The sequence below is a fragment of the Pyrus communis genome, chromosome 14 (genome assembly GCF_041283825.1).
Source record: "Pyrus communis isolate YQ-2024b chromosome 14, ASM4128382v1, whole genome shotgun sequence".
NCBI lineage: Eukaryota > Viridiplantae > Streptophyta > Magnoliopsida > Rosales > Rosaceae > Pyrus > Pyrus communis.
Window position 1 is genome coordinate 616605 of NC_142578.1, and position 25494 is coordinate 642098.

The 25494-nt window shown below is 36.4% G+C and overlaps 2 protein-coding genes across 2 annotated transcripts; both read left to right on the forward strand.

The window, feature by feature from the left end:
• The first annotated feature begins 9914 nt into the window (after positions 1-9914).
• LOC137712598 (mitogen-activated protein kinase kinase 9) lies at positions 9915-11252 on the forward strand. The gene has a single exon (XM_068451697.2). The coding sequence runs from the start codon at positions 9988-9990 to the stop codon at positions 10942-10944; it is 957 nt and encodes a 318-aa protein (XP_068307798.2). The 5' UTR covers positions 9915-9987; the 3' UTR covers positions 10945-11252.
• A 10038-nt stretch (positions 11253-21290) lies between these two features.
• On the forward strand, positions 21291-25427 carry LOC137712597 (dihydropyrimidine dehydrogenase (NADP(+)), chloroplastic). Its single transcript, XM_068451696.2, has 7 exons — positions 21291-21884; positions 22799-23062; positions 23155-23325; positions 23557-23669; positions 23754-23940; positions 24747-24856; positions 24964-25427. The coding sequence occupies exons 1-7, from the start codon at positions 21612-21614 to the stop codon at positions 25118-25120; spliced, it is 1275 nt and encodes a 424-aa protein (XP_068307797.2). The 5' UTR covers positions 21291-21611; the 3' UTR covers positions 25121-25427.
• The last annotated feature ends 67 nt before the right edge of the window (positions 25428-25494 follow it).

A 25494-nucleotide genomic window follows, 5' to 3' on the forward strand; every position in this document is an offset into this window, starting at 1 on the left:
ACCACATTAGGTGGTTCCGACTCGTAGGTGACCCACGATTATTCGCACAGCCTTCACGTGATCGTAGCACTAGAGCGTTTATATGTATTACACCCAGGCCTGTCGTACAGACCACTTTAGGTGGTTCCGACTCGTGGGCAGGTTTAGTTATTGAGATTGAGATTTAAGCTCTAGATTCAGCCGTACAGGTCACGTTAGGTGACTCCGGCTGCCAGACTATATGATATTGATATGATTTTCACCTGAGCACTTGCATTTCATGGTGAGATTTGGCATGGCATATCCTGGAGCATGATTGGTATATATATATATATATATATATATATATATATATATATATATGTCTATTTTTCTGGGAAGTATACAGGTTTTACGGTGAGGGGTTAGAAGTTATTTATTAAATGGTTTTCGAAAAGCTTTGTTTTTGCCCACTCACGCTTTTGTTTTGCGCCCCTCCAGGTTCTAGTTGACTAGCAGGTTTGGTGGTTTCCCAGAGGACTTTTCCGGCATTTCTGACAGACGATCACTAGCGTAGGGCCACCTTCGGGTGTACTGTTGTCGCATCATTTTCTTTTGGACTGCTTAGGCTTTATGCTCTGAACTTGTGTCTCACTTACGCTAGCACTTGTTTCTCTTACCTTATGTATGCTAGTTTTTATTCATTCGTAATATTTACATTACTATTTTATTAGCTTCTGCACTGTGCACATGGCTACGTCTCTTCCATGTGACGGCCAGCATGCTCTGATCTCAATCGAGGTGTGTCATGATAACACTACTACAAAATTGGCTTATTGTGTCGATTAGTGGTGGCAGTTTTATATTGTTACTGTCGGATAAAATGTTTTCCTACAACATGTTTAAAAAGTGTCAGAAAATAAAGTATTATTGTCAGTTATATCCGACAAGAATAATGAAGTGGGCCCTTAACTACATTAGATACATTTTTTAAATAATTTTAACCAATTTTTACGGATATATCAGACATGAGTAAGTAATGTGTCAAATCTGTCAATTATTTTCGAATTTTTATACTAAATCTAGCGGTTATAACCGACACAAATCTTTTCAAATTTTTTATACTAATTATGGCGGTTATATCCTATACAAATTGTGTCAAAATATTATATTATTTTCATTTTTTTTTAAACCATTACTTTTGATTAAACTTTCTTAAAAAATGTTATATTATATTAAACAAATAGTGATTTTATTGTTTATAACCGTTAAAATTTTGGGTCCCGTTACCTAATCTCTAAATGTTTTTTTTTTTCTTTTTGCGATTTTTTACTCATGCTATCTATTTGACGGTTGGATCATTGAAACTAGTTTTGTAGAATACATATCCTATCAAATTGATAGATTTAACAAACACATAAGAGTTAATGTTATACTTCCATTAAGTATAAAATAATACTAGTGTAAATCTTTTAAATTGAAGATCGAATTCATTCATTGCATTCTTATAGGGTCGAGGAGTGTAGCTGTAAAAAAATCATCAAAATCGGAGCTAAAATAACCGTTAAATTGTGATTTTTTGTTTATAACCATCGAAAACTTTTGTTTTGTTACCTAATATCTGAATATTTGTTTTTTGCAATTTTTTATGTATGCGATCTCGGAGTGTGTGCAAACAAGTTTGACGGTTGGATTGTTGAAAATCATTTCGTAGAATGCGTATCGAATCAAAATGGTAGATTAAACAAACACTTAGAATTAATGTTATACTTCCCCATCAAGTATTAAATAAGATTTTGTGGTATCCACTAGTGTAAATATTTTAAATTGAAGATCGAATTCATTCAATGCATTCTTATAGGGTCGAGGAGTGTAGCTATAAAAAATCATCAAAATCAAAGCTAAAATAACCGTTAAATTGTGATTTTTCATTTATAACCATCGAAAACTTTTATTCTGTTACCTAATCTCTGAAAGTTTTTTTTTTGTGATTTTTTACGTATGCGATCTCGGAGTGTGTACAAACAAGTTTGACGGTTAGATCATTAAAAAAAGTTTTGTAGAATGTGTATCGCGTCAAAACGGTAGATTAAATAAACACTTCAGAGTTAATGTTATACTTCCATTAAGTATAAAATAAGATTTTGTGGTATCCACTAGTGTAAATATTTTAAATTGAAGATCAAATTCGTTTATTGCATTCTTATAGGGTCGAGGAGTGTAGCTGTAAAAATCATCAAAACCGGAGCTAAAATAATCGTTAAATTGTGATTTTTCGTTTATAACCGTCGAAAACTTTTGTTCCGTTACCTAATCTCTGAATTTTATTTTTTTACGATTTTTTATGTAGGCGATATTGTAGTATCTTCAAACAAGTTTGACGATTAGATCTTTGAAACTAATTTCGTAGAATGCATATATCCATTAAATTTGCCTAAATTTTGAAGTGGGAAAAGTAATTTGTGCTAAATTTTTATTTATGTTTTTCAAGTATTGATTAGACAATATTTAGTTTGTGTGATGACATTTTCATTGTACAATTATCTTTTTGTTTCTTTATCGCATATTTTACATAGGTTATTATCTATTAAACCAAACAATTATTTATTTAATTTTTAAAAATGTATTCTAAATACATATTATTTATTTATTTATTAAACCAAACAATCATTATTTTATTTTTTTAAATTGTAACAAAATATTGGGGGGATTTTTGCCGCCATTTTTTTCTATCGATTATAACCGACAGTAATGAAAATTTTATGTCGGTTTATATTTAAAAAATGTTTCTATCGGTTTTAACCGACAATAATGAAAATTTTCCAAAATAAAATGTAACATCTCACATCGACCAACGGAGAGGGGGTGACGTGCCTTATATGTACATGCCCACCTCCTATAACATAAGGCCTTTTGTGAACTCACTGGCTTCGGATTCCATCAGAACTCCGAAGTTAAGCAAGTTTGGGCAAGGGCATTCCTAGGATGGGTGATCTACTGGGAAGTTCTCGTGAGTTCTCAGAAACAAAACCGTGGGGGAATGGTAAGCCCAAAGCGGACAATATCGTGCTACGATGAAGCTGGACTGGGATGTGACATAATTTACTCATTGTCTTCGGATTCCATCGGAACTCTGAAGTTAAGAGAGTTTGGGCGAAGGCATTCTTAAGATGGGTGACCTACTAGGAAGTTATCGTGAGTTCCTAGAAAGCCTCATGCTATAGGAGGTGGGTAGACACATATAAGGCACATCACCCCCTCTTCGTTGGTCGATGTGGGATGTCACAATCCACCCCCCTTAGGAGCCCGACGTCATCGTCGGCACACTCACATCGAACGGCAAAGTGGCTCTGATACCAAATTTTGTCATATCCCAGTCCAGCTCCGCCGTAGCATGATATTGTCCGTTTTGGGCTTACCATTCCTTCACGGTTTTGTTTATAGGAACTCACGAGAACTTCCCAGCAAATCACCCATCCTAGGAATGCCTTCGCCCAAACTCGCTTAACTTCGGAGTTCCGATGGAATCCGAAGTCAGTCAGTTTCCAAAATGCCTCGTGCTATAGGAGGTGGGCATGTACATATAAGACACATCACCCCTCTTCGTTGGTTGATGTGGGATCTTAGATAAAACCCCTCCATCTCATCCTTGCACCGGTGCTTTCTCCCTTCCCCTTTCCTTCCCTTTTTCCTCCTCCCCTCATTTCGTGCTCCTTCTCTTCTCCCCTTCTCCTCCTTGCTTCAATCACCATGGATGAACAATTCGAGGAGCAACATTCTAAAACCAATACATTTTAAATTATTTGTATCACGTTCAGTTTGTGTTTTAAATTTTGATTATGTTATTAAATCGAGTTTGTATTTTGAATCTTGACTTGAGATACCTTAGCAAATATTATGCATAAATTGAAAATTGGTCTTTGTTTAGAGCTTTTATGTAGGTTTTGTTTTTGTAAATACGCATCACCAATGTTTTTTTGTTATTAACAAGGAGCAATGCCTCAACGGAGAACTCGGAGCTGTGGAATCCCAGATTGTATATTTTTTCTCTGACAAAGGATTGGTGCTTGATTAAGGAAGATGAAAATGAAGTCGAATGTAGGTATATTTTTTATTTTTTTTTACAAATTGTATAATTAGTAAAAGATTATAAACATAATTAACGAACTTATATATATATATATATATATATATATATGTATGTATGTATTTTTATTTTTAGTATTATTTATACAATTATTAGTTTTGTTTATGTTTATTTAAATTGTCCTTTTTATATATTTTTTTATTATTAATATATTTGCTATCAGTTTTATTAGACAGAGAATGCTCTTATTTATTCATTATTAAAAAATTATCTGTCAGTTATATCCGACACAAGTTTTGTCGGTTTTAGAGTATTTTCTGTCGGTTTTATCCAACAGAGAATGCTCTTATTTATTCATTATTAATATATTCTCTATCAGTTATATCCGACACAAATTATGTCGAATTTAGAGTATTTTATGTCGAAAAATTTATTTCCTGACACTGGCAATTCTGTCGCTTATTATATCTGCCACTGCATCCATTTTCTATCGGATTTTGCTTAATATCCAACAGTAATATACGTTTCTTGTCGGTTATTATAGCGACACTAATAAATGGTTTTGTAGTAATTACTATTCTTTTCTTTTAAAGGGAATGGCTACACTTTTTCAACAAAATTGGATAATTAACTTTAATTCAGTTTTAGTTAAAGATAATCGGAACTTAATCAAGATCATATTATTGACCATTTTATAACCAAGACGAAAAGCGTACAACTTTCCTTCAATCTATCTTTTAAGAGAGAAATTGACCGCTTGATTAAAGCAACTCTAACACCGGATAGGAGAATAGAGTCGAGCGTGACAAAATGCGTAGCGTCACATAATTTTATAACAACTACCATAGGAATGATGTTATCCGGATGCATCTAGACAAGTATATCTCCCCTTTTAGAGGTTCTATTGAGCAAGTTACAAGAGAAATACATGTTTGGTCCCAAACTCTCAATACCGATATAAGTTTTAGGATTTTGATTATTTGTTTGTGATGTCCGAGTTTGGCTGGGCTCCTAACACTCTCAAGTCTTTGGACTTCATGAATGAAAACATTGTAGAGTATTTTATCTCTAATTTCTGCTGGCCCAAAGCTTGGTGGTTCAAAAATTTCAATCAATTTATTTTAGTTTAAATCCCTAGAATGTCTAACGATAAAAAAAAGGTCCCTAAAAATTGCAAGAGTGTGGGTAACCAAAGGGTGGGCACGATTCGGTACAGCCTGATTTCACCCTCAAATCAGAATCGGAATTCAAAAATATCAACGGTTCGGTTCAGTGTGGTTCCGTTTAAAATTATTGAAAAAAATCGTACGTTTCGGTTTATGACGGTTCTGGTTTGGTTCATGCCGGTTCACAGTTCCAAATAATAAATCATTTGAATCTTGGCAATATATATTTAGAGCACATAAAAAAGTCAAAGCAATTTTATGGTAAAGGATAGTAATTGGATTACACAACGAAGAACATGCATGACCAATCATAAAGAATGATGAACTACAATAGAAGATTTAAAATTTTATGGCACCAAAACCTTACAAAGTTAATGAATATTATTCATATCAACAATTCACAAAACACAGACACATAACTAACAAATTTAGCTTACCAAACTCATTATGGTTATTAACTTAACAATTTAGAAACGAAAAACGCACTCTTATTAAGAAACATAATCAAACGGTTGAAAATCCGAATTTTCAAAACCCAATTAATTAATTTTATTCACGTTTGGTTTGGTTCTAAGGGTTCCGCCAACATGAAAATCAAAACCAAAACTGGAACTGGTTCGGTCCGATTCTTAAACCTATATTAACTTTTTTTGTCAACATAATTTTTTACAATTTACTTTATTGCAGTTTGATTCGATTTTATGATTCCACAATTTTTATGCCCCCTTAGCCAATTAGCCCAGTTCAAAAGAACAAAATTACAAGAGCCAATTAGCCCAGTTCAAAAGAACAAAATTACAAGAAAGACGAATCCTATGGGAGAGCATCAAAGCACTATTCCGTGCTTAACATGCTTAATTAAAACAAAAGAAAATCAACCTCATTACTAATAATTTTTTCTTAAATTTAGCTCGTTCATGCTCATACATGTATGTGTAGTAAATGGCAGTTAAAAAAGTCAATGAAATTCTCTCAAAATTAGAATTTTCAAATGCTCTCTATCACCTCATGTATTTTTGAACAATATTTTATAATTTTAACCTACTTTAAAAATATTATCTACTTCCCTACAAATAACTTTTAATTTCTATACGTCACGTTTTTTGTTTGATCGATTCATTTTATACTACAAGTTCCACAGATTTGAAACTTCTCTTTGGAGATATCTGTATACATATTAAATAAAGTTAAGCCACTCTTTTGAAAATTCTTATTTCTGCCTTGCTCACTCACCGGATTATTCTCATATACAAAATTCATCGATTAAACAAGTTTTCATATTTGATAATAAATAAATGAACTTGAAAAAAATGGAAAAGACGACAATTATAGGTTTCAACGTGGACTTGATTGGCATAATTAAGCAGCCCCAATGTAGGACGACACTCACAGTCATGCATGGTAATCAAAACACAATTTGGTACAGACGTTGATTAAGGAAGCAGTGAGCGAAGCAAGCTCACAGTACGTGACAAACAAAACCCTAGGCCCCCATCATCTTATTCAGGCACTGATGTTACGTGCAACTTGCTGCTTAGGCCATCTACAGTGAGCTATTAATATATTAAATTTATACAAGAATTACATTATAGTAAGAAAAAAAATTTGAGTGCTATATCAATATATTGAATTCATAAATTCAATGTATTAAGCTCAAGAATGCGAACATCAATGTAACTGTAGCGTTATAAGTATCAAATTCAAATTATCTTATTTTTTATATATAGTTATCACAATCATTCAAAAGTATTGTGAAAACATTAGAGTTATTTATTTCTTAATTATTATTATTATGGATGAAGTTGCTTTCGTGCACTTAATGTTGACGTCACAAAGTTATAAGATAATAGCCAAATTGGCATCATTTAAAAAAGAACAGCCCTCCTTGTCGCCAATCACATCTGCAATTCATTTTTGTCGGCCCCATGTTCTCCATTTCTCAAAATTCAGCTAGAATCTTATGATCGGTCATTAATCATTTTTAACGGTATTATTTATACTAAGAGGGTGGTGATAATATAGTTTAAATTTTCTTTTATTAATCTGTATGCATCAAAATTTCTATGAAATAAATGTTCACCAACGTATTAAAATTTCGCTATGCTAGGGCATACGTGGCATGCGTCATGAGTTTCATAAAATTCGCTACATATAAGGGGTGTGTGAGGATGTCAAGGTAAAAGAGTCCAGTGGCGGATCCATAAAATATTATTATGGGGTTAGTAAGAATAGCACACGCAGTTGCAAATTTTTTTAACAGATATAGCATGCATATCGTCATTTCATCGAGTCTTGGTAGGCCTGAAGTCATTTGCAAATGCATAATGCACAACTGTTAATGCCTCATTTACGTGGGTAACTAACATGTTCCAAGGCTACTCTTATATGAATGCTTAACAAAGGAACACACTTATCTTGAACACACTAACAAATTGATTGATATCATTGCATCCCATTAGTATATTTGTCCAAGAATGATGATGTTTTGTTCATTCTCTGAGATTACCATTTCATTTACCTTGCATTTTTTGATAGTTTTTTACTTGGTTTTTTTTTTCTTTTTTTTTCCAACAATTGTAATCACAACCAACAAACAAGCGACATGTAAATTATATTAGTACTAGACTGTAGCATCTCTCTAACGCATTTTATCAGGAGTTGGAGGGCATATATGAAGGACAACTCCAACCTTCAAAAGGGCAACACCCAAGTCATCTATGGAGATTCATCGGAGTACGGAGGGTCAGCTGACTCCCCTTGCTCCTAAGTCGGTCCGCCCCTAAAAGAGTCCCACAATGGTGAATAGAGAAACTTTGCAAGGGCGCTACTCCCCATATAGCCAATTGATTTTAGAATAATGCTAGGGAGATCAAATTATTTTTAAGTCAAATTTGCAAATCAAATGATGTGTCACTACTGAAAAATAAACATGTTAATCAACATTAAGTAATAATCCAATAATCAATGTCCAAATCATTTGATTTACAAAAAAAAAAAAATTTAAATTTGGTCCCTAATATTACCCTTTTTCTTAATTTTACGGTTAAACTTCAATTTTCTTCGAACACAAAAGAGTTAAAAAGTAAGAACATAAATATCGTATCATCAAAATGTGCTGCTTTGTATAATTACATGTAGCAGATGGAATAAGGACACCGCTTAAGACAAGGGACACAAGGGCCACCTCATCAGTTAATTTGAACTTTAAAACCAAGTTCAATGTATACCAATCGCACTCCAACCCAATATGCCCTCTTTCGGCAACTTGATGGGCCAACTTCCTAAATCCTAACCACAGAAAACAACGTAAACTGGCAGTGTTTGTTTAATCTAAACAATCTTAATTAAACCACGTTCCTAATTTTACTAACCATAAAAACAAAAAACGAAACCAACAAAAAAAACCAATTTAATTGATTGTTATGCGACTCAATCGTTACAAAAGGGTAGTGTGATCCGTTAATAATTTATTCAAACATATTGGAATCTTGAAGTCATAGATGACTTCTCAACACCCAACGTACCTAATTAAAAAACGTCCAATAAAGCACATGGTGATTTGGAGATGTACATGATGAATGGTATTCAAACATATATAATCTTCAAATCTACTCAAACCTTGTTTTGTTTTTTTCTTTGGGGCGGTTGCTAGATTGCTCTAACGTACCGCCATTGACATGGCTCTAATTCTCTATACAATAAGTGTCTCACTCTTTAAGAACGAGATACGGAAGTTAGGTTAATTATTTTCTTGGTTACCCTAATTATTGTTTAAACATGATTTTTTTTTTTAACAAATGACATTATCTACATTAAGAGAGTGAGAAAGTGGGCTAAACCTTACAATGAGATAACAATAATGTGGTTTAAATTCGTCATTTGGTGAGAATCAAGCCTAAGATTTCTCACTTACAAGTGAAGATGAATACCGCCAAACTGTAGTACGAAGTAGCTAAACGTGATATTTTTAAATGGGTGTCATGGGTTCCGTGTTTGAAACTCACTCATCTCCTAAATTATTGTTATAGTTTCGAATTATCTCAATGTCCTTAATAATAATAATAAATTTTTTTTTTAATATTAATCTTCACTTATAGGTGGAAGATTTTATGTTCAACATTCTTGGATGGTGAGTTCGAAACTTAATTATTATGACATACTCATTGTGACTTAATCCAAACGATTTATCTCTACATATAAATATGTTGTATAAAAAGCTATTGATTTACATATCCTCTAAACGTGGAATGAAACCTTGGGTTAATTTCCCCCTTTCCATTGATAGGAAACAAGACATTTCTAAAAATAATGAGAATTATTGCAAAGTGATGGAGTAGCTAGCTAGAAGGTGAGCCAAAGGCCACTTGCAATGGTGAGCATTGATTAGTGGTTGGCTGCTTTGGCTTTACATTATCTTCAGATTCATCTGAATATTTCCTAAAATTTTAATTTGATTACTTTTAAAATGATGAGGTGGCATGCTAGCTATCAACTTGCCTTTTAATCACATGTGCATATATCATCTCAACAACAAGTAGCACTAAAAAATTGGACACCCAATTGGACCCCACATCCTCTCTATCCTTCCACCTTCGTACTACTTACTCCCTCCACCCTCTCCCTCCGGCTGCATGGCCCGCACGTGCTTTTTCACTCCCACTTACATTAAAAAATGAAGCCCTTTATATATAAAGGGCAACGGGTCCCTTCATTTCATTTCCATTTCGATACAACTCTCCACTCCGCACTCCACCAACACAACCACCGCAAATCCAAATGGCTCTCATCCGCGAACGCCGCCAGCTCAACCTCCACCTCCCCTTGCCCGACCTCTCTGAGCGCCGCCCTCGTTTCTCTCTTCCCCTCCCTCCCACCGCTCCCACCACCGCCGTCACCACCAACACCTCCTGCTCCGCTATCTCAGCCGCAGACCTCGAGAGACTCGAAGTCCTCGGCCACGGAAACGGCGGTACCGTCTACAAGGTCCGCCACAAGCGGACTTCAGCCATTTACGCTTACAAACTCGTCCAAGGTGACTCCGACCCCACCGTCCGCCGTCAGCTCTTCCGCGAGATGGAAATCCTCCGCCGCACAGACTCTCCGTACGTCGTCCACTGCCACACAATCTTCGAGCAGCCCTCCGGCGACATCGGGATTCTCATGGAGTACATGGACTATGGCACCCTCGAGACCTTGCTTAAATCCAACGGCACCTTCTCCGAACCAAAACTTGCCCACGTGGCGCGGCAAGTTCTTAACGGCCTCAACTACCTCCACACCCACAAAATCATCCACCGCGACATCAAACCAACAAATCTTCTAGTAAACAGAAACATGGAAGTAAAAATCGCCGACTTCGGCGTGAGCAAGATCATGTGCCGAACGTTGGACGCCTGCAACTCATACGTCGGAACTTGCGCTTACATGAGCCCGGAAAGATTCGACCCGGATACCTACGGCGGCAATTACAACGGCTACGCCAGTGACATATGGAGTTTGGGGCTGACCCTGATGGAGCTCTACATGGGTCACTTCCCGTTCTTGCCTCCGGGTCAGAGACCCGACTGGGCCACCCTCATGTGTGCCATATGTTTTGGAGAGCCCCCCACCTTGCCGGAGGGGGTGTCCGAGGAGTTTCGGAGCTTCATGGAGTGTTGCTTGCAGAAGGAGTCTGGCAAGAGGTGGTCCGCCGGTCAGCTTCTGACCCACCCCTTCGTCTGTAAAGATAGGTGAGGATGTGAATTCAAGAATCCGTCGCCGGGAAGTTTATAAATCTTCCAAGGGCTACAAGGACGAGTCGGGCAATTAACTTGGTTTATTCTCTTGCTCATCAAATCTTCCCGTGTCGAATATCCGTGCGAGTGGATCCGGCAGTAATTAGGAGTCGGGTCGCCGGGTTTGGCATAAGCCTTTTCGGACACTAGTTACTGTAGGTTTTATGAGCTTTTGTATATACTGGCCGGATTCGGATACTTTGTGGATTATGATGTTAATTAAATTATGATTAAGAGAATCATCATATCAAATTTCCTTTGATTCTATTTCATTGTGGCTCTTAAACATCACGAGATTAATTAAACTTTCCGAGTGACTAAAAGTCAGAATTCAACACTTGAAGTTGACATCGAGGGAACGAACTAGGAAGTGTAAGAAAGGACCACGACGATTAATAATCTCTCTAACTATGAATAGTTTGATGTATCAGTCAATTAAGTAGAGGCTGTACGTAACTGATCAACCCTACTTCCTAGCTGGTGTACAAAGACTAGTCAATTTTTAGGAGGAAAATCAATACTTTCTATGGGTGAATTAGCTTTGTACATAATAGAAATCATTTTTAGGCTTCTTAGTTAAAATGGTCTTTAAAATTGGCATAACTTTTCATTTTGATTCTTAACAATAAAAATCTATCAAAGTGGTTTCTGAGTTTGTCTACTGTAAATCATTTGATCCTTCAGTGAAAAGTCTATCAATATCCTCGTTAAGTGGAGGGCTTGATTTGACAAAAATATCCTTAATAAGTGGTCACGTGTTCGTTCATGTGACAATTTAACGTGGATATTGACATATTTTTCACGAAAGTACCAAAATGATTTATAGTGGACATACTCAAGACCAATTATATCGATTTTCATTGTCAATGACCAAAGTAAGACCTTATGTTAATCTCATAGACTAGCTAAAAAGTCATCCTCTACTTTCTATGTACATTGAAACTATGTTGAGTTTCGACTTTTTGTGTGCTTAGCATAATATTAAAAATCCAAAGACTTAGACATTAGGGTTACATACTAATCGGGTGACATACTAAGTACTAAAATTATGTCGATTTTCGAATTTTTTGTGCGTTTACAAATATATAGTTACCGTCATGAATTAGATTTATGATAGGGTGAGAGTTAACAATAGCATTTGATCAATTTAGTTTCAATTTCCTCAGGGAAGACGCGCCGCCGGGGGGGGGGGGGTGGTGTGGGGGGCGGGGTGGGAATGTTTTAATTTCCAGTAAATAACAAAACTATAGCTTGGATATTCCTTTTTGTCCAATTAACCAAGATCAAGTCTTCTCCTAAAACAAAGATTATGATCAGATAGCTAGGCTAAACCTTGCAAGAAGTAAAGAAATCATGATTAGAAGAAAAATGATGCAGTGACTCCACTTATTCACAAATCCATGTCCAACGTGCATAATTAATTATTGTTTTGTTTAAATTATAAAACGGTACAATCATCGTAGAATTATATTTTTGGTTATCCAATCTTCACGAATATCTTCTAAAGTTGGTTTCTTGCTAGCCTCCACTGGCAAGTGACAAATTTTCAAGTGTTGCAATAAATAAAAATAGGAATGTCCCATTCATGAGCCAAGCAGATATGTCATCATATGTAAAGATTCGAAGCAATTTGCTTCGTTTTTGTTGAAACAATCCTGTCCATTTAAGTCTTTTTGGGTGGAATTACAGTGCATATAAAGGAAGCTCTTGTTAGAGAGTTTTCTGATTAGTGCAACGTTTTTATATCAAGCAAGATAAATGCAATTAATCTTATAGTTTCGTGAAAGCGATTTTACAGATAAGTGATGACGTAGTCTTGATGATCTATACAAGTTTTTCTCTCGGAGTCATATATGATTGGCTGCCAAGTCTGGTGATAACAAATTTGGTGCAAACGAAGGCTATCATGACACGAAAGTTGGGTGCTTCTTGACAGCTTCGATCGATCCTGAATAATATAGAACATGATGAGTCAGCAAATAGTTCCTCCATGAGAGAGTTCAGGAAAAGGTAAATAAATATGTCAATATCAAAGCTTGGCCAATTATGTCATGCATGAATCACAACGCTTCATGTCTCGCGACTCAATCCCACCCTACCAGCCAACTTGATTATCCTCGAGAGGTCGTCGATGTCAATCATGCAGCTCTTCAATTGTCACCATCCAAATAGTTAAGTAGGTTTTTGATAAATTGTTAGGCACGTTTTATTTTCAAATATTTCCATTGAAACACGTTTCCTTGTGAACAAGTAAGAACCGTTTGCAAATCAGACTACTGTTGGCTCAATTTTTACATTATCGTCACTTACCATAAATGGAAAAAAAAAAGAAGAAGAAATCAGAGTATTTAGAAATAGAAAAATGAAGGAAAATCGGATTAACTAGCCATAATATACTTAGTTAATTTGATTCTACTACCTATTCTAATAAACATAGAAAACTTAAGAGTTGAAATGATTCTACTACCTATTAAAAGGAAAACTAATGAAAATGGCTTGAAAACTTTGAGTTTTAATGATAAGAACAAAATAAAGAATAAAGTGAATAGTACCAAAATTCATTTTTTAGTGTAAAAATGTGGTTTTTCGTTAAAATGAACAGTATCGCGAGCTTTTCGTTAAAACTCCCATTAAGAAAACCCTCTTTGTCAACCAAAAGAGGTTAAAAAGAGTATTTAGACTTTTATCACAACAAAAAAAAAAATTATAGGTAGTAATTAATGTAATTTCACAAAACCAAATTTTGCTGTTTTGTACTTAAACTTCACATACAGGTGATTTTAGCATATATCTAATATTAAAATATAAAACACAAAAACCTCTCTTCCACTCCTTCGTTCTCTCTCTCCCTCACTCCTTCCCATTTAAAAAATAAAAATAAAACAATGTTCACACACACAACGTGTGTAGCCATATTCACATACACAATGTGTGTAGCCATTTCCTAGTTACAATTAATTAATATGTGTAGCCATATGCTAATAGTCCATAAAATTCGAATGTCGGCCGTCTAGACTACATATTCATCAACACAGTTTTTTTTATTCTAGCTTTAAATTGAATAAATCAGGAAAAATTAAAGGACAAATTAAGCAAAGAAGTGCCTAGAATCAAAAGAAAATTAATGAAAATAACTTTAAAACTTTACATTTTAACAAAAAAACTATCTAATAACTTTATTTAATAATAAAGATAAAAAAAACATAAAATATAAACATGTGTGCGCTGTGTGCACGTCCCCACCCCAACCTCCCCCTCCGCCCCCCCCCCCCCCTCTTTTCACCCTCCAAATATAACTAAATAAAAAAAAGTACATGAAAATACACATGCATATTATATTATGCATGAATTAGCTAACTGTAACAATGATAACACCCATATTTAGGCCTTTGACAAAGCAAGATAACAAAAACACACATCTGGTATTATAATCTCATAAGGTGTATTTTCATGTATATAATAAATAATATATATATATATAAGTTATATGTGTAGATTTCACTCGTACCTACTTAAGACAAAAGAAATAATATACATATATAGACAGTGTAGTATCGTTAAATTTCATAAACAATGTAATAAGTTTCATAAACAGTAAGTGTGAGGACGCGCAGATCCCGTGCGTTAGTTTTTCTTTTCTTTTTTTAAAGAATATTAAAATTATGTCTTTTTCATTAAAATTTAAGTTATTTTGTCATTTTTATTAAAATTTAGGAGTTTTTCATTAAAATTTAAGTCTTTTTCATTAATTAAAGTTATAGCATAGTTTTTTGTTAAAATAAACTTAGTCCAAACTATTTCAAAAGTTCCCTATTGGCAATAAAATTAGGTCAGAGAATTGAACCAGCTAGCCAACACAAGTTTCGTTGATTGAAACTTTGATGATAATAGTAATAACATGATGTCAGTATCTCCTGCAAAAGTGACACAGAAAATGAACTAACAGAGTATACCTGCTATGCGTAGCCTATTGTAGAAGACGTGGTATTTGGATCTTCACAGAACACCTAAGAAGCATATGGGGGTAGCAATGCCAGCATCACAAAAAATAAAGCATATAGCAGATCTAACTACACTAACCCAAACCATGCCCTCATCCAGTGGTAACTTTTATATCTTCAACCAAGTTTAATTTCATATTTCACTTTTGATTAAGTGTATTTAATCAAGAGTGGTCATAAGAAGACGTTGGGTTGGAAATATCAAAGTTTTAATGTATGCACTTGACAACTATATGGAAAACATGCATCGCATAGCCGTCAAGTGCATTATGAGTGGTCATAAGAAGACGTTCGGTTGAAAATCATTTTGACATCTCATGGGGAGATTGAGTTTTAGGCTATGGAGGGTGTGCAGTGAGATGATTGAGCAGGGTTTTGAGCCCTAAAAATTGTTGCATAAGGATCTCATTTCGCAGACATCGCTACCCCTGGCATAAGCACAAGCTTGGTGATACAACAGCTACCCCTGGCAAGTCATCTTTGTGATGAAATAAACCACCAACTTCCATAACGAACCAAGTTTGGTGTAATTTCTCAAAACAACCATTCAACCCCAAATTTCTTTGTCATTTTGAAACTCACAAACTAACACAGAAAAAATTTATCTTATAATCTTCTTCAGCCATTGATCAAAAAGTTAAAAAGAAAATCAGATTCTGAGTGAACACCGACGTCGACTCATCGGGGTGATACAGTAAACTGCTTTTACGTCGACTCTTTCACGGTATATTTTTCCTAGGTCTATCTAGGAGGAACCCTAACTCTCTCTCGCTAAACAATTAGGGGTTGATTGAGCTTCTAAGGTCAGACCCAACAGCATTACCAGCCTCAGAATTGCTCTTTTCCTTTTGGGTCTATTAACACAACTAATCTATTTCATACAAGCCATACTGAAGGATTAAAATTTTAAACATTACCAAAAACACAAGATTTCAAGTATAATTAGAATGAACACTCGAAACCATTTGAACTATGTTGAGAAAGTCAAGGATAATCATCAAGATACTTGCCAATATTATTAATATATTGTAATTGATTACATTCTTATCTTGTATTATAAGCTGTCAATTAGTAGCTAGTTAGTAGGAATTGATTGTAAACATATGGCTACATATAGTAGTATTGTACAGAGAATTATTTTAAATGAGAATTGGTAAATTACCACTTTCCAAAATTTACATGGTACCAGAGCCCTTCCTGGGTTCTTAGTTCTTTTGTTTTTTTTCTTGGGTTATGGTGGAGGATTCAACGTCTGGCATTGAAAACAAAATCAGCAATGGCCAAACTTGAACCCTCTAGTGATCCTGCTAGTCCTTTCTACGTTCATCATTCCGATCACCCTGGAATGATGCTCGTTTCAACCAAACTTACCGGTGAAAATTATGGCACTTGGTGTCGTTCCATGTCAATTGCACTCAGTGTGAAGAACAAATTAGGGTTTGTTGATGGAAGTGTTGAACAACCATCTGTGAAGACAAAGCCCACAGAATCTGCTCTTTGGCAACGGTGCAACGACATGATCCTTATGTGGATTCTCAATACACTTTCCGGCGACCTGGCCACCAGTGTGGTGTACATGATGACAACCAAAGATGTTTGGGATGATCTTCGAGAACATTTTTGTCAACAAAACGTGTCTCGTCTCTTTGAAATCCAACATGACCTTGCACCTCTTACGCAGAGTCAACAAACTATCAATGTGTATTTCACCAAGCTTAAAGGTTTGTGGGTTGAGATGGATTCCTACCAAACTTTAAAGCCGTGTTCTTGCGAGGCTATCCAATCCAGCAACGAACAAGTGGAGAGAACCAAGGTTTTGTAGATTTTAATGGGGTTGGACGACTCGTATTTTTCGATTTGTGGGCAGATTTTGCTTATTCAACCATTGCTTTCAATTCAATCCATCTATTACATGTTGACACAAGAAGAGAAACAGAGAGGCATGGCTGTTAGGCCTAGCCTCGTTGAACCTGCAGCCATGCTAGTTCAAACAACCCGTGGCAACAGTAGCAACAATGGAAAATGAAGATCATTCGAGAGGAAGCCGTTACATTGCTCGTACTGCGATAAGGATCATCACGTTATTGAAACGTGTTGGAAGCTCCATGGATACCCACCGGGACACCGTCTTTATGGTAAGTCCAGTGGTTCGAGTAGTTCTGGTGGGCGCGACAACAAGCCGAGCGGCAAACTTGCTGTCAACAATGTGGCATCCACTGTTGCACTGTCCATGCCCAACCTTACCACCGAACAATTTCAGCAACTCTTGTCCATGATGAGTCAAAAGATGGGCCTTGATTCCAAGGCAAATATAGCAGGTGGGCCTCCTTCTTTCCAATGGGTTATAGACAGTAGTGCCGCTGACCACATATCTAGTCTTCCATTGACTAATGCAACCTCAAATCCACCTCTACCACCCGTGGCATTACCTAATGGGACTCGGGTTCCCATAAACTCTGTTAGCACCTACAGTTTTGGTTCCAAAATATCTCTTTATAATGTGCTTGGCATAGCTTCATTTTTTATCAACTTAATTTCCGTTAGTCGGATAACTCGATCATTGGGATGCTCAATAACCTTTTATCCTGATTTTTGTATTTTACAGGACCTGGAGACCAGGACGATGATTGGTTGGGGGCGACAACATAATGGGCTTTATTATTTGGTGGACTCCAAAGGGCGGACATCATCGACAACTACCTCATCTCCCAAGGTTTTTTCCGTCACGTGGCACTGACGACTTGGTCACCCTTCACCCTTGAGACTCCAACTGTTAGCTAAACATTTTCCTGAAATTTCCCATTCTGAAAATAAACCTTGTGACATCTGCCCTTTGGCAAAACAAACTCGATTGTCTTTTGGATTAAGTCATATTAATACTAAGCATGCTTTTGAACTTATACATTGTGATATTTGAGGCCCCCATAGAGTAGCATCTCATTCGGATGCTCGTTATTTCCTTACTATTTTGATGATTTTACTCGTTGCACTTGGATTTATCTCATGCGTCATAAATCAGACACTCAATCTTTGCTTAAATCTTTCATTGCCTATGCCGAAACACAATTTCACCACAAAATTAAAACCATTAGAACTGACAATGGTGGCGAATTTGTTTCTGTGCATACTTTCTTTAATGATCATGGCATACTTTTTCAACGCACTTGTGTTTCCACCCCTCAACAAAATGGGGTTGTGGAGCGAAAGCATAGATATATTCTTCAAACCGCACGAGCTTTGCATTTTCAGTCACATATTCCCTTGCACTTTTGGGATGAATGCATTCTCACATCCATTTACCTAATTAACCGCATTACTACCCCCCTCTTATCGGGCCTTACGCCATATGAGAAATTATTTAATCACCCTCATTCATATACCCATTTACGCATTTTTGGGTGTTTAGCATATGCCACTAATCTTCACCCACAACATAAGTTTGATGCTCGGGCTAAAAAATGTGTTTTCATCGGGTATCCTTTCGGGCAAAAAGCTTACAGATCTTAATTCCAAACAAATTTTTACACGTCGAGATGTCATATTTCATGAGATTATTTTCCCATTCCACACAACTCCTCAATTCCAAACAGTTACCCCAGACCCAAATATTGGTCTCCTCTCCACCCGCTCCAGTCCAACTCTCTTCCTAATTAAACCACCAAATTACAGACCCAAGCCTTTCTCCAGTCCCTTCTATACCCATCTCTGCCACTAAAGGGCTTGACCAAGTCCCAACCCTTCTTAATGGGCCTGCTATCTCTCTGGACCAGTGTCTAGCATCTGCCCAACCTGCCGCTACTGTCTCTCTGGACCCGTGTCCAGCATCTGCAGCTAATGTCTCTTTGCGACATTCCACTCGCATCCGAGTTCCGCCGACCAAGCTCTATGATTATGTTTGCCTGACTATTACGTTGCCCCCCGCCAATTCCTCGTTTTCCGGTCCTAGTACAAGGTATCCTCTTTCTAATTATTTGTCTTATCAAGGGCTCTCTCCCCAGTATCAATCCTTCATTGCACAATTATCTACTGTTTTGGAGCCTAACAGTTATACAGAAGCTGCTAGACATCCCCAGTGGTGCAAGGCCATGGATGAGGAACTCCAAGCGCTTCAGGCTAATGACACTTGGACACTTTCTCCTCTCCCTTTCGGGAAAGTACCAATTGGATGTCGATAGGTTTATAAGATCAAAACAAAATCCGATGGGAATATTGAGTGTTACAAAGCTCGATTGGTTACTAAAGGTTACACCCAATTGGAAGGTATTGACTATCACGATACTTTTTCCCCCACGGCCAAACTTGTCACTTTCCGCTGCTTACTTGCTCTTGCTGCTACTCACTCATGGTCACTTCATCAACTTGATGTCCATAACGCCTTCCTTCATGGCGATCTCATGGAGGAAATCTACATGCTTCCACCACCCGGTCTTCGACGACAGGGGGAGAATTTAGTGTGTCGCCTTAATAAGTCGCTTTATGGGTTGAAGCAAGCTTCTCGGCAATGGTTTTTCAAGTTCTCACAAGCTATTCAATCAGCTGGTTATGTTCAATCCAAAGCAGACTACTCACTTTTCACTAAGAGAAGAGGAAAGTCATTTACTGTGCTTCTCATCTATGTGGATGACATACTGATAACGGGGAATGACTTGAAAGCAATTGATGATCTCAAATCTTTTTTGAATACCAAGTTTTGTATCAAAGATCTTGGTAATTTGAAATTTTTTTGGGAATTGAGGTGGCACGATGGAAACAAGGCATTTTCATTTCATAAAGAAAGTATTTGTCGGATATCCTAAATGATGTTGGTTTTCTAGGATGATGGCATGCAAGTTTTCCTATGGAACAAAATCTAAAATTACTCCCTGATGATGGGAATGCATTAAATGATCCAGCCAAGCACAGAAGATTGGTTGGTCGGTTGATATATCTCACTATAACCCGACCAGATATTACATATTCAGTTCATTTATTGAGTAGATTCATGCAATCACCTCAAAATTGTCATTATGAAGATGCCCTATGCATCTTAAAGTATTTGAAAGGCACACCAGGGCAAGGCATGATGTTTCCCTCTCAAAATTCATTAAAGTTAATGGCATATTGTGATTCCGATTGGGCAGGATGTCCTACCACTCGGCGTTCAACTATTGGTTACTGCGTTTTCCTTGGAAATAGTCTTATTTCATGGAAAAGCAAACAACAGAAAACAGTATCCTTATCTTCTGTTGAAGCCGAATATAGATCCATGGCAACAGCATGTTGTGAGCTTGCATGGCTCCAAAGCCTTTTCCGAGATCTTCAAATTCAAGATCAAAGGTCGGCTACCTTGTTTTGCGACAATCAAGCCGCTCTTCATATTGCGGCAAATCCGGAGTTTCATGAACGAACAAGGCACATTGAGATTGATTGTCACTTTTTTCGAGATATGATTATGGAAGGAAAAATTGTGACGGGATTTGTTCCTTCCATATCACAACTTGCTGATTTGTTCACTAAAGCTCTTGGAAAGAAAAGATTTCATTCTTTGCTAGGCAAGTTGGGAGTTCGCAACATTCACTCACCAACTTGAGGGGGAGTGTTGAGAAAGTCAAGGATAATCATCAAGATACTTGCCAATATTATTAATATATTGTAATTGATTACATTCCTATCTTGTATTATAAGCTGTCAATTAGTAGCTAGTTAGTAGGAATTGATTGTAAACATATGGCTACATATAGTAGTATTGTACAGAGAATTATTTTAAATGAGAATTGGTGAATTACCACTTTCCAAAATTTACAAACTAAAACCTAAAACTTCAAATATGATATGTACACTAGTGCAATGAATGAAGCAACAAAGAAAAATCGATTGAAGCTTCTTGACAAATATGATAACCTTTCTTAATACCATAAAATTACAAGATGTCAAATACCAAATGCCAACCTATACTTTCTTTCCTGTTTTTTAATGGTAAATGTAGTGTTACTTCAATTACCATCTATCTATACCATCTTTCAGTTGTTGATCCCACCAACACATGGTGTGTCTTATCTCTATTAAAAAAATGATACAAAACAAATAGATGATAAGAGTATCATTTTTAATAAAAACTATGTATTGTTTCCGAAAAAGAAATTGAAGCACTTTTCAAGTGACATATATTGATTCAATTTGTTTTTAACAACGCATCGCTTAAATTTGTTTTGAAAAATAAGTTTTACATATGTTAATAAATTTAACTCTATGTTATTTTGTTTTTTTTTATTTATTTAATTTGTTGTTTTATTATTATAAACTGAACACACATTAATCAACTGTTAATGTCACACACGAAACTAACGGAGAAGATTTGACATCCCAAAAATGGTCAAAAAATTCCTGCCAATCCCGTCTGTCGCCGTGCACATGCTTTCTCTCTTCTTCGAATTAGAAAATTCACACTTTCCACCATCAATCCAATTCAATCAAATGCTACAAGACGCAACCGATTCCTCCAACTCCACGTTGTTTTTAGAGTTCGCCCAGCGAATATTTTTAACTCGGATTCAATCTTGATCCTCATCATCATCTTCTTCTTCCTCTGCTCCTTCTAGTTTTTCTGGAGAATTACTTGCCGAAGAGTGACCCAAATTCTTGATCCATGGCGTCTATTAGCTTTACTCAGATCGGAGGCAAAAACCCAGTTGCTGAATTTTCCAGGAGACCTCGTCCTGAGTTGCGTTTAACTCGGCCAAGCCGAGTAGGGTTCAGGGTGTTTGCCTCCGAGAGCAAGGCGGAGCCTGATCTTAGTGTTACTGTTAACGGGTTGCACATGCCCAACCCGTTTGTTATCGGGTCGGGTCCGCCAGGGACTAACTATACGGTGATGAAGAGGGCCTTTGATGAAGGCTGGGGTGCTGTGATTGCCAAAACTGTATGTCTTGTTGCTCTCTTTCTCTCTCGTTTAAATCCCGAGTTTGATTTGGATGAAAAGATTGTGAATTTTTGAGGTTGGGCTGTTTGATTGGCATAATTCAGCTGTTTGGTTACTGAGAAAGTCTAGGGAAAGAAAATTTGGAATGATGTTGAGCAGAGATATTGGGTGGTAGTATGATGAAGTAAAGAATGAAACTTGGATCATTATATGTGTTTGATATCTTTGATTTTGTCTAGTTGGTGCTATTTTAGCTAAAAGCTTAAATGATTTGATAATAATGTTGTATAGAAATGCCAATTGTCCCGTTAGTAGATGTATTCGGCCAAAAAGTCTTCATATTTAGTGATTTTTGTGGCTAAATTGTTGAAAGTGAAAGCCCATTTGCTGATCATCTAACTTTTTTTTCTTTTTTTTTTCCTTTAAACGAACTATATGGTCATTTCCATAGCTGAATTTCGAGTCTTTGATGCATATGTGACAAACCCTGCTGGAGATCAACAAGTTGGTTTGCAGTAGTTGCCACATTAGGGGCATCTTGGCCGGTCATTCTCTACCCCAATTCTTTTTAGTTGCGGTTTTCTGATTTCCGGCATCTACAATGCCAATGCCAATCTCTGACATAGTTAAATTCATTTACGTAATCTTAGTTTTAAAGAGCAAAAACCAAACTTGATTATAGTAAATTGGACGAATCTGTGAATTTTTTTAGCCTGTTTGTATGAAAAAAAAAATGATCTTTGCACCAGTGGACTGGGTATCTTGCCAAGAAGGAATCTTACAAGATAACAACTCATAATATTCTGTTAAGGTATTTAGTACACTCTGTGTGTGCCAGTGTGTGCCAGTGCGTGCATATGGTTTCCTCTTTACGTTGCAATTTTTGAATTCAATCTTAATTTATGTTTCGATAGGTATCACTAGAGGCAGACAAAGTAAAAAATGTCACTCCTCGATATGCTCGGCTACGAGTAGATGGAAATGGCTCAGCCAAAGGGCAAATTATTGGGTGGGAGAACATAGAACTGATAAGTGATCGACCTCTTGACATTATGTTGAAAGAATTCAAGCAATTAAAGCAAGAGTATCCAGATAGGATTCTGATTGCTTCAATTATGGAGGAATACAACAAAGCTGGCTGGGAGGAACTTATTGACCGTGTCGAGCAAACTGGAGTTGTAAGATGTAGTACTAAACTAAGTTTCTATTATAACTTTTGTACTTTAATCTTGGATCCTCTTGCATCTAACACCACACTTGTTTACCTTAGGATGCTCTTGAAATCAATTTTTCCTGTCCTCATGGTATGCCAGAGCGCAAGATGGGAGCTGCAGTTGGTCAAGACTGTGCACTTCTGGAAGAAGTTTGTGGCTGGATCAATGCCAAAGCCACAGTTCCTGTGTGGGCAAAGATGACTCCTAACATTACTGACATCACACAGGTTAACTTGCTTTCTCCTTCTCTTGCATTGCTAAAGATGTGTTGACTCTTGTTTTCTTGTTGAGAAATTCAGCATGAACGGCTCTAAATAAAAGTAGTTTCTTTTCTTAAATATTTTTTTTCCTATTTGTTTACATTTCCTATTATGTGCATGTTACGAGATGTTTATCACTTTCATGGACGGTTAGTTCTATTGTGATCTTGCTCAATCCGTTATTGTTTTGTTTTGTAGCCAGCTAGAGTCGCTCTGAGCTCAGGATGTGAGGGCGTGTCAGCTATTAATACCATCATGAGTGTAATGGGAATCAATCTAACTACCTTACGGCCTGAGCCTTGTGTGGAGGGGTATGCATGCCAAAACTAGAAATTCATATTATTTGGTTTGAATTGTCATTCATCTCAGCAAAACATGCTTAAATTTTCTCTCAGATACTCAACTCCTGGGGGCTATTCGGCTAAAGCGGTTCATCCAATTGCACTGGCGAAAGTGATGAACATTGCAAAGTTAATGAAATCAGAGTTTGGTGATACGGATTACTCGCTTTCTGGTATTGGGGGTGTTGAGTCTGGTGGCGATGCTGCTGAGTTTATTCTTCTTGGAGCAAATACTGTTCAGGTAGGTTGCGAACTAACTGTTGTAGTTTCTGTATATTAAGATTATACGAATTTCTGTAGTTAGGTGGACTGACCGACTCTTTGGACATTCAACTCGCACTGTAGAGTGGATCGTGGGATCTCTCAATTTGAGTTCACAATGAATAATGTATATCTCATAATTGACTTAGAAATTTACATAAACTATAATTTTTTAGGAAAACTAATGAAAAGGGCTTGAAAACTTTGAGTTTTAACGATAAAGACAAAATAAAGGGTAAAGTGAATAGTACCATGTTTGACTTTTTAGTGTAAAAATGTGGTTTTTCATTAAAGTGAACAGTACCGTGGGTTTTTCATTAGAACTCCTTAATTTTTTTCTCTCAGAAAATCATTGTTGGTAACATTAGGAAGTGTCTAATGACTACTTCCGGTTCGGGAAACTTAATTTAGTGTGCTGCGCATATTATTTAGGCAACGCGCCATGATTTGTGATTGCAAAACCATGTGACTGATGTAAGGCACTGGAAAAGTCTTTAGCAAGTACAAAATTGATTGAAATCTCTCAATAGTTGTTCGTTATCTAGAAGGCTCAATATTGACTCAAAACAAAAAAAATTTGGGGTTGCTCATGGTATTCATGGTATTCTATATAATCTAGCTGATGGACTCTGTTCATGTGAACTCTTTTTTTTTTTTTTTTTTTTTTTTTTTTTGTGTGTGTGTAAATTTCTTTAATGATTTCATTTAATTTGATCTTTTGTTGGCAAAAGTGGAGCTTTAATTTTTTAAGATAACCCGTATGAAGTTACTGAGTTTCATTTGCAGGTATGCACTGGGGTCATGATGCACGGATATGGTGTTGTGAAGAAACTTTGTTCCGAGCTGCAGGATTTTATGAAACAGCACAATTTTTCATCCATTGAAGATTTCAGGGGGTATGCACTTTATTAAGAACGAATGTTAAATCTAAATAAAATTTTCTGTCGAGGTGAAAACCGAATTGCACTCGTATATTATTTTCGGTCTTTCGATGAATTTGCAGGGCTTCCCTCGAATACTTTACAACACATACAGATTTAGTGAGAAGACAACAGGAAGCAATCAAACAGAGGAAAGCCATCCGAAAAGGATTGCAATCCGATAAGGACTGGACAGGAGACGGCTTCGTGAAAGAGACCGAGAGCATGGTTTCCAACTGAGTTGGGCAACCAAACCAATTGAAATAAAGATGTTCTCAAATATTTGAAGAAATGAGCTGCACTGCATGAACATCTCAGTCAAAAATAGTAAATATTTGCTGACAAGTAAAGAGGCATGGTATTTGCTGCCAAAGCAGAAGATACGATGCTTTCTGTCACCCTTTCGTTTATGGGCGTCAAAGATGCTTTCTTTTTATCTGTATCTTCCTTGGGTTGGTTGCTTACTGAGTCATTGTTTTGGGTTCAGGTAATTAAAACTATCGGATTTTCGGTTTTAAGTGAATAAAAAATTTATATTTCCATCCTAGGTCAATAATCATTTTATTTTGGGAATTTTGTGCAAGTACCACTTGAATTTAAAAGCATATGCGTCA

What these genes read in the sequence shown, in the direction of transcription:
- LOC137712598 (XM_068451697.2), top strand. Translation starts at nt 9,988, where the DNA reads ATGGCTCTCATCCGCGAACGCCGCCAGCTCAACCTCCACCTCCCCTTG.
- LOC137712597 (XM_068451696.2), top strand. Translation starts at nt 21,612, where the DNA reads ATGGCGTCTATTAGCTTTACTCAGATCGGAGGCAAAAACCCAGTTGCT. An exon ending in ACATTACTGACATCACACAG is followed by an intron (nt 23,326 to 23,556) that starts GTTAACTTGCTT and finishes TTTGTTTTGTAG; the next exon opens with CCAGCTAGAGTCGCTCTGAG. An exon ending in TCCATTGAAGATTTCAGGGG is followed by an intron (nt 24,857 to 24,963) that starts GTATGCACTTTA and finishes ATGAATTTGCAG; the next exon opens with GGCTTCCCTCGAATACTTTA.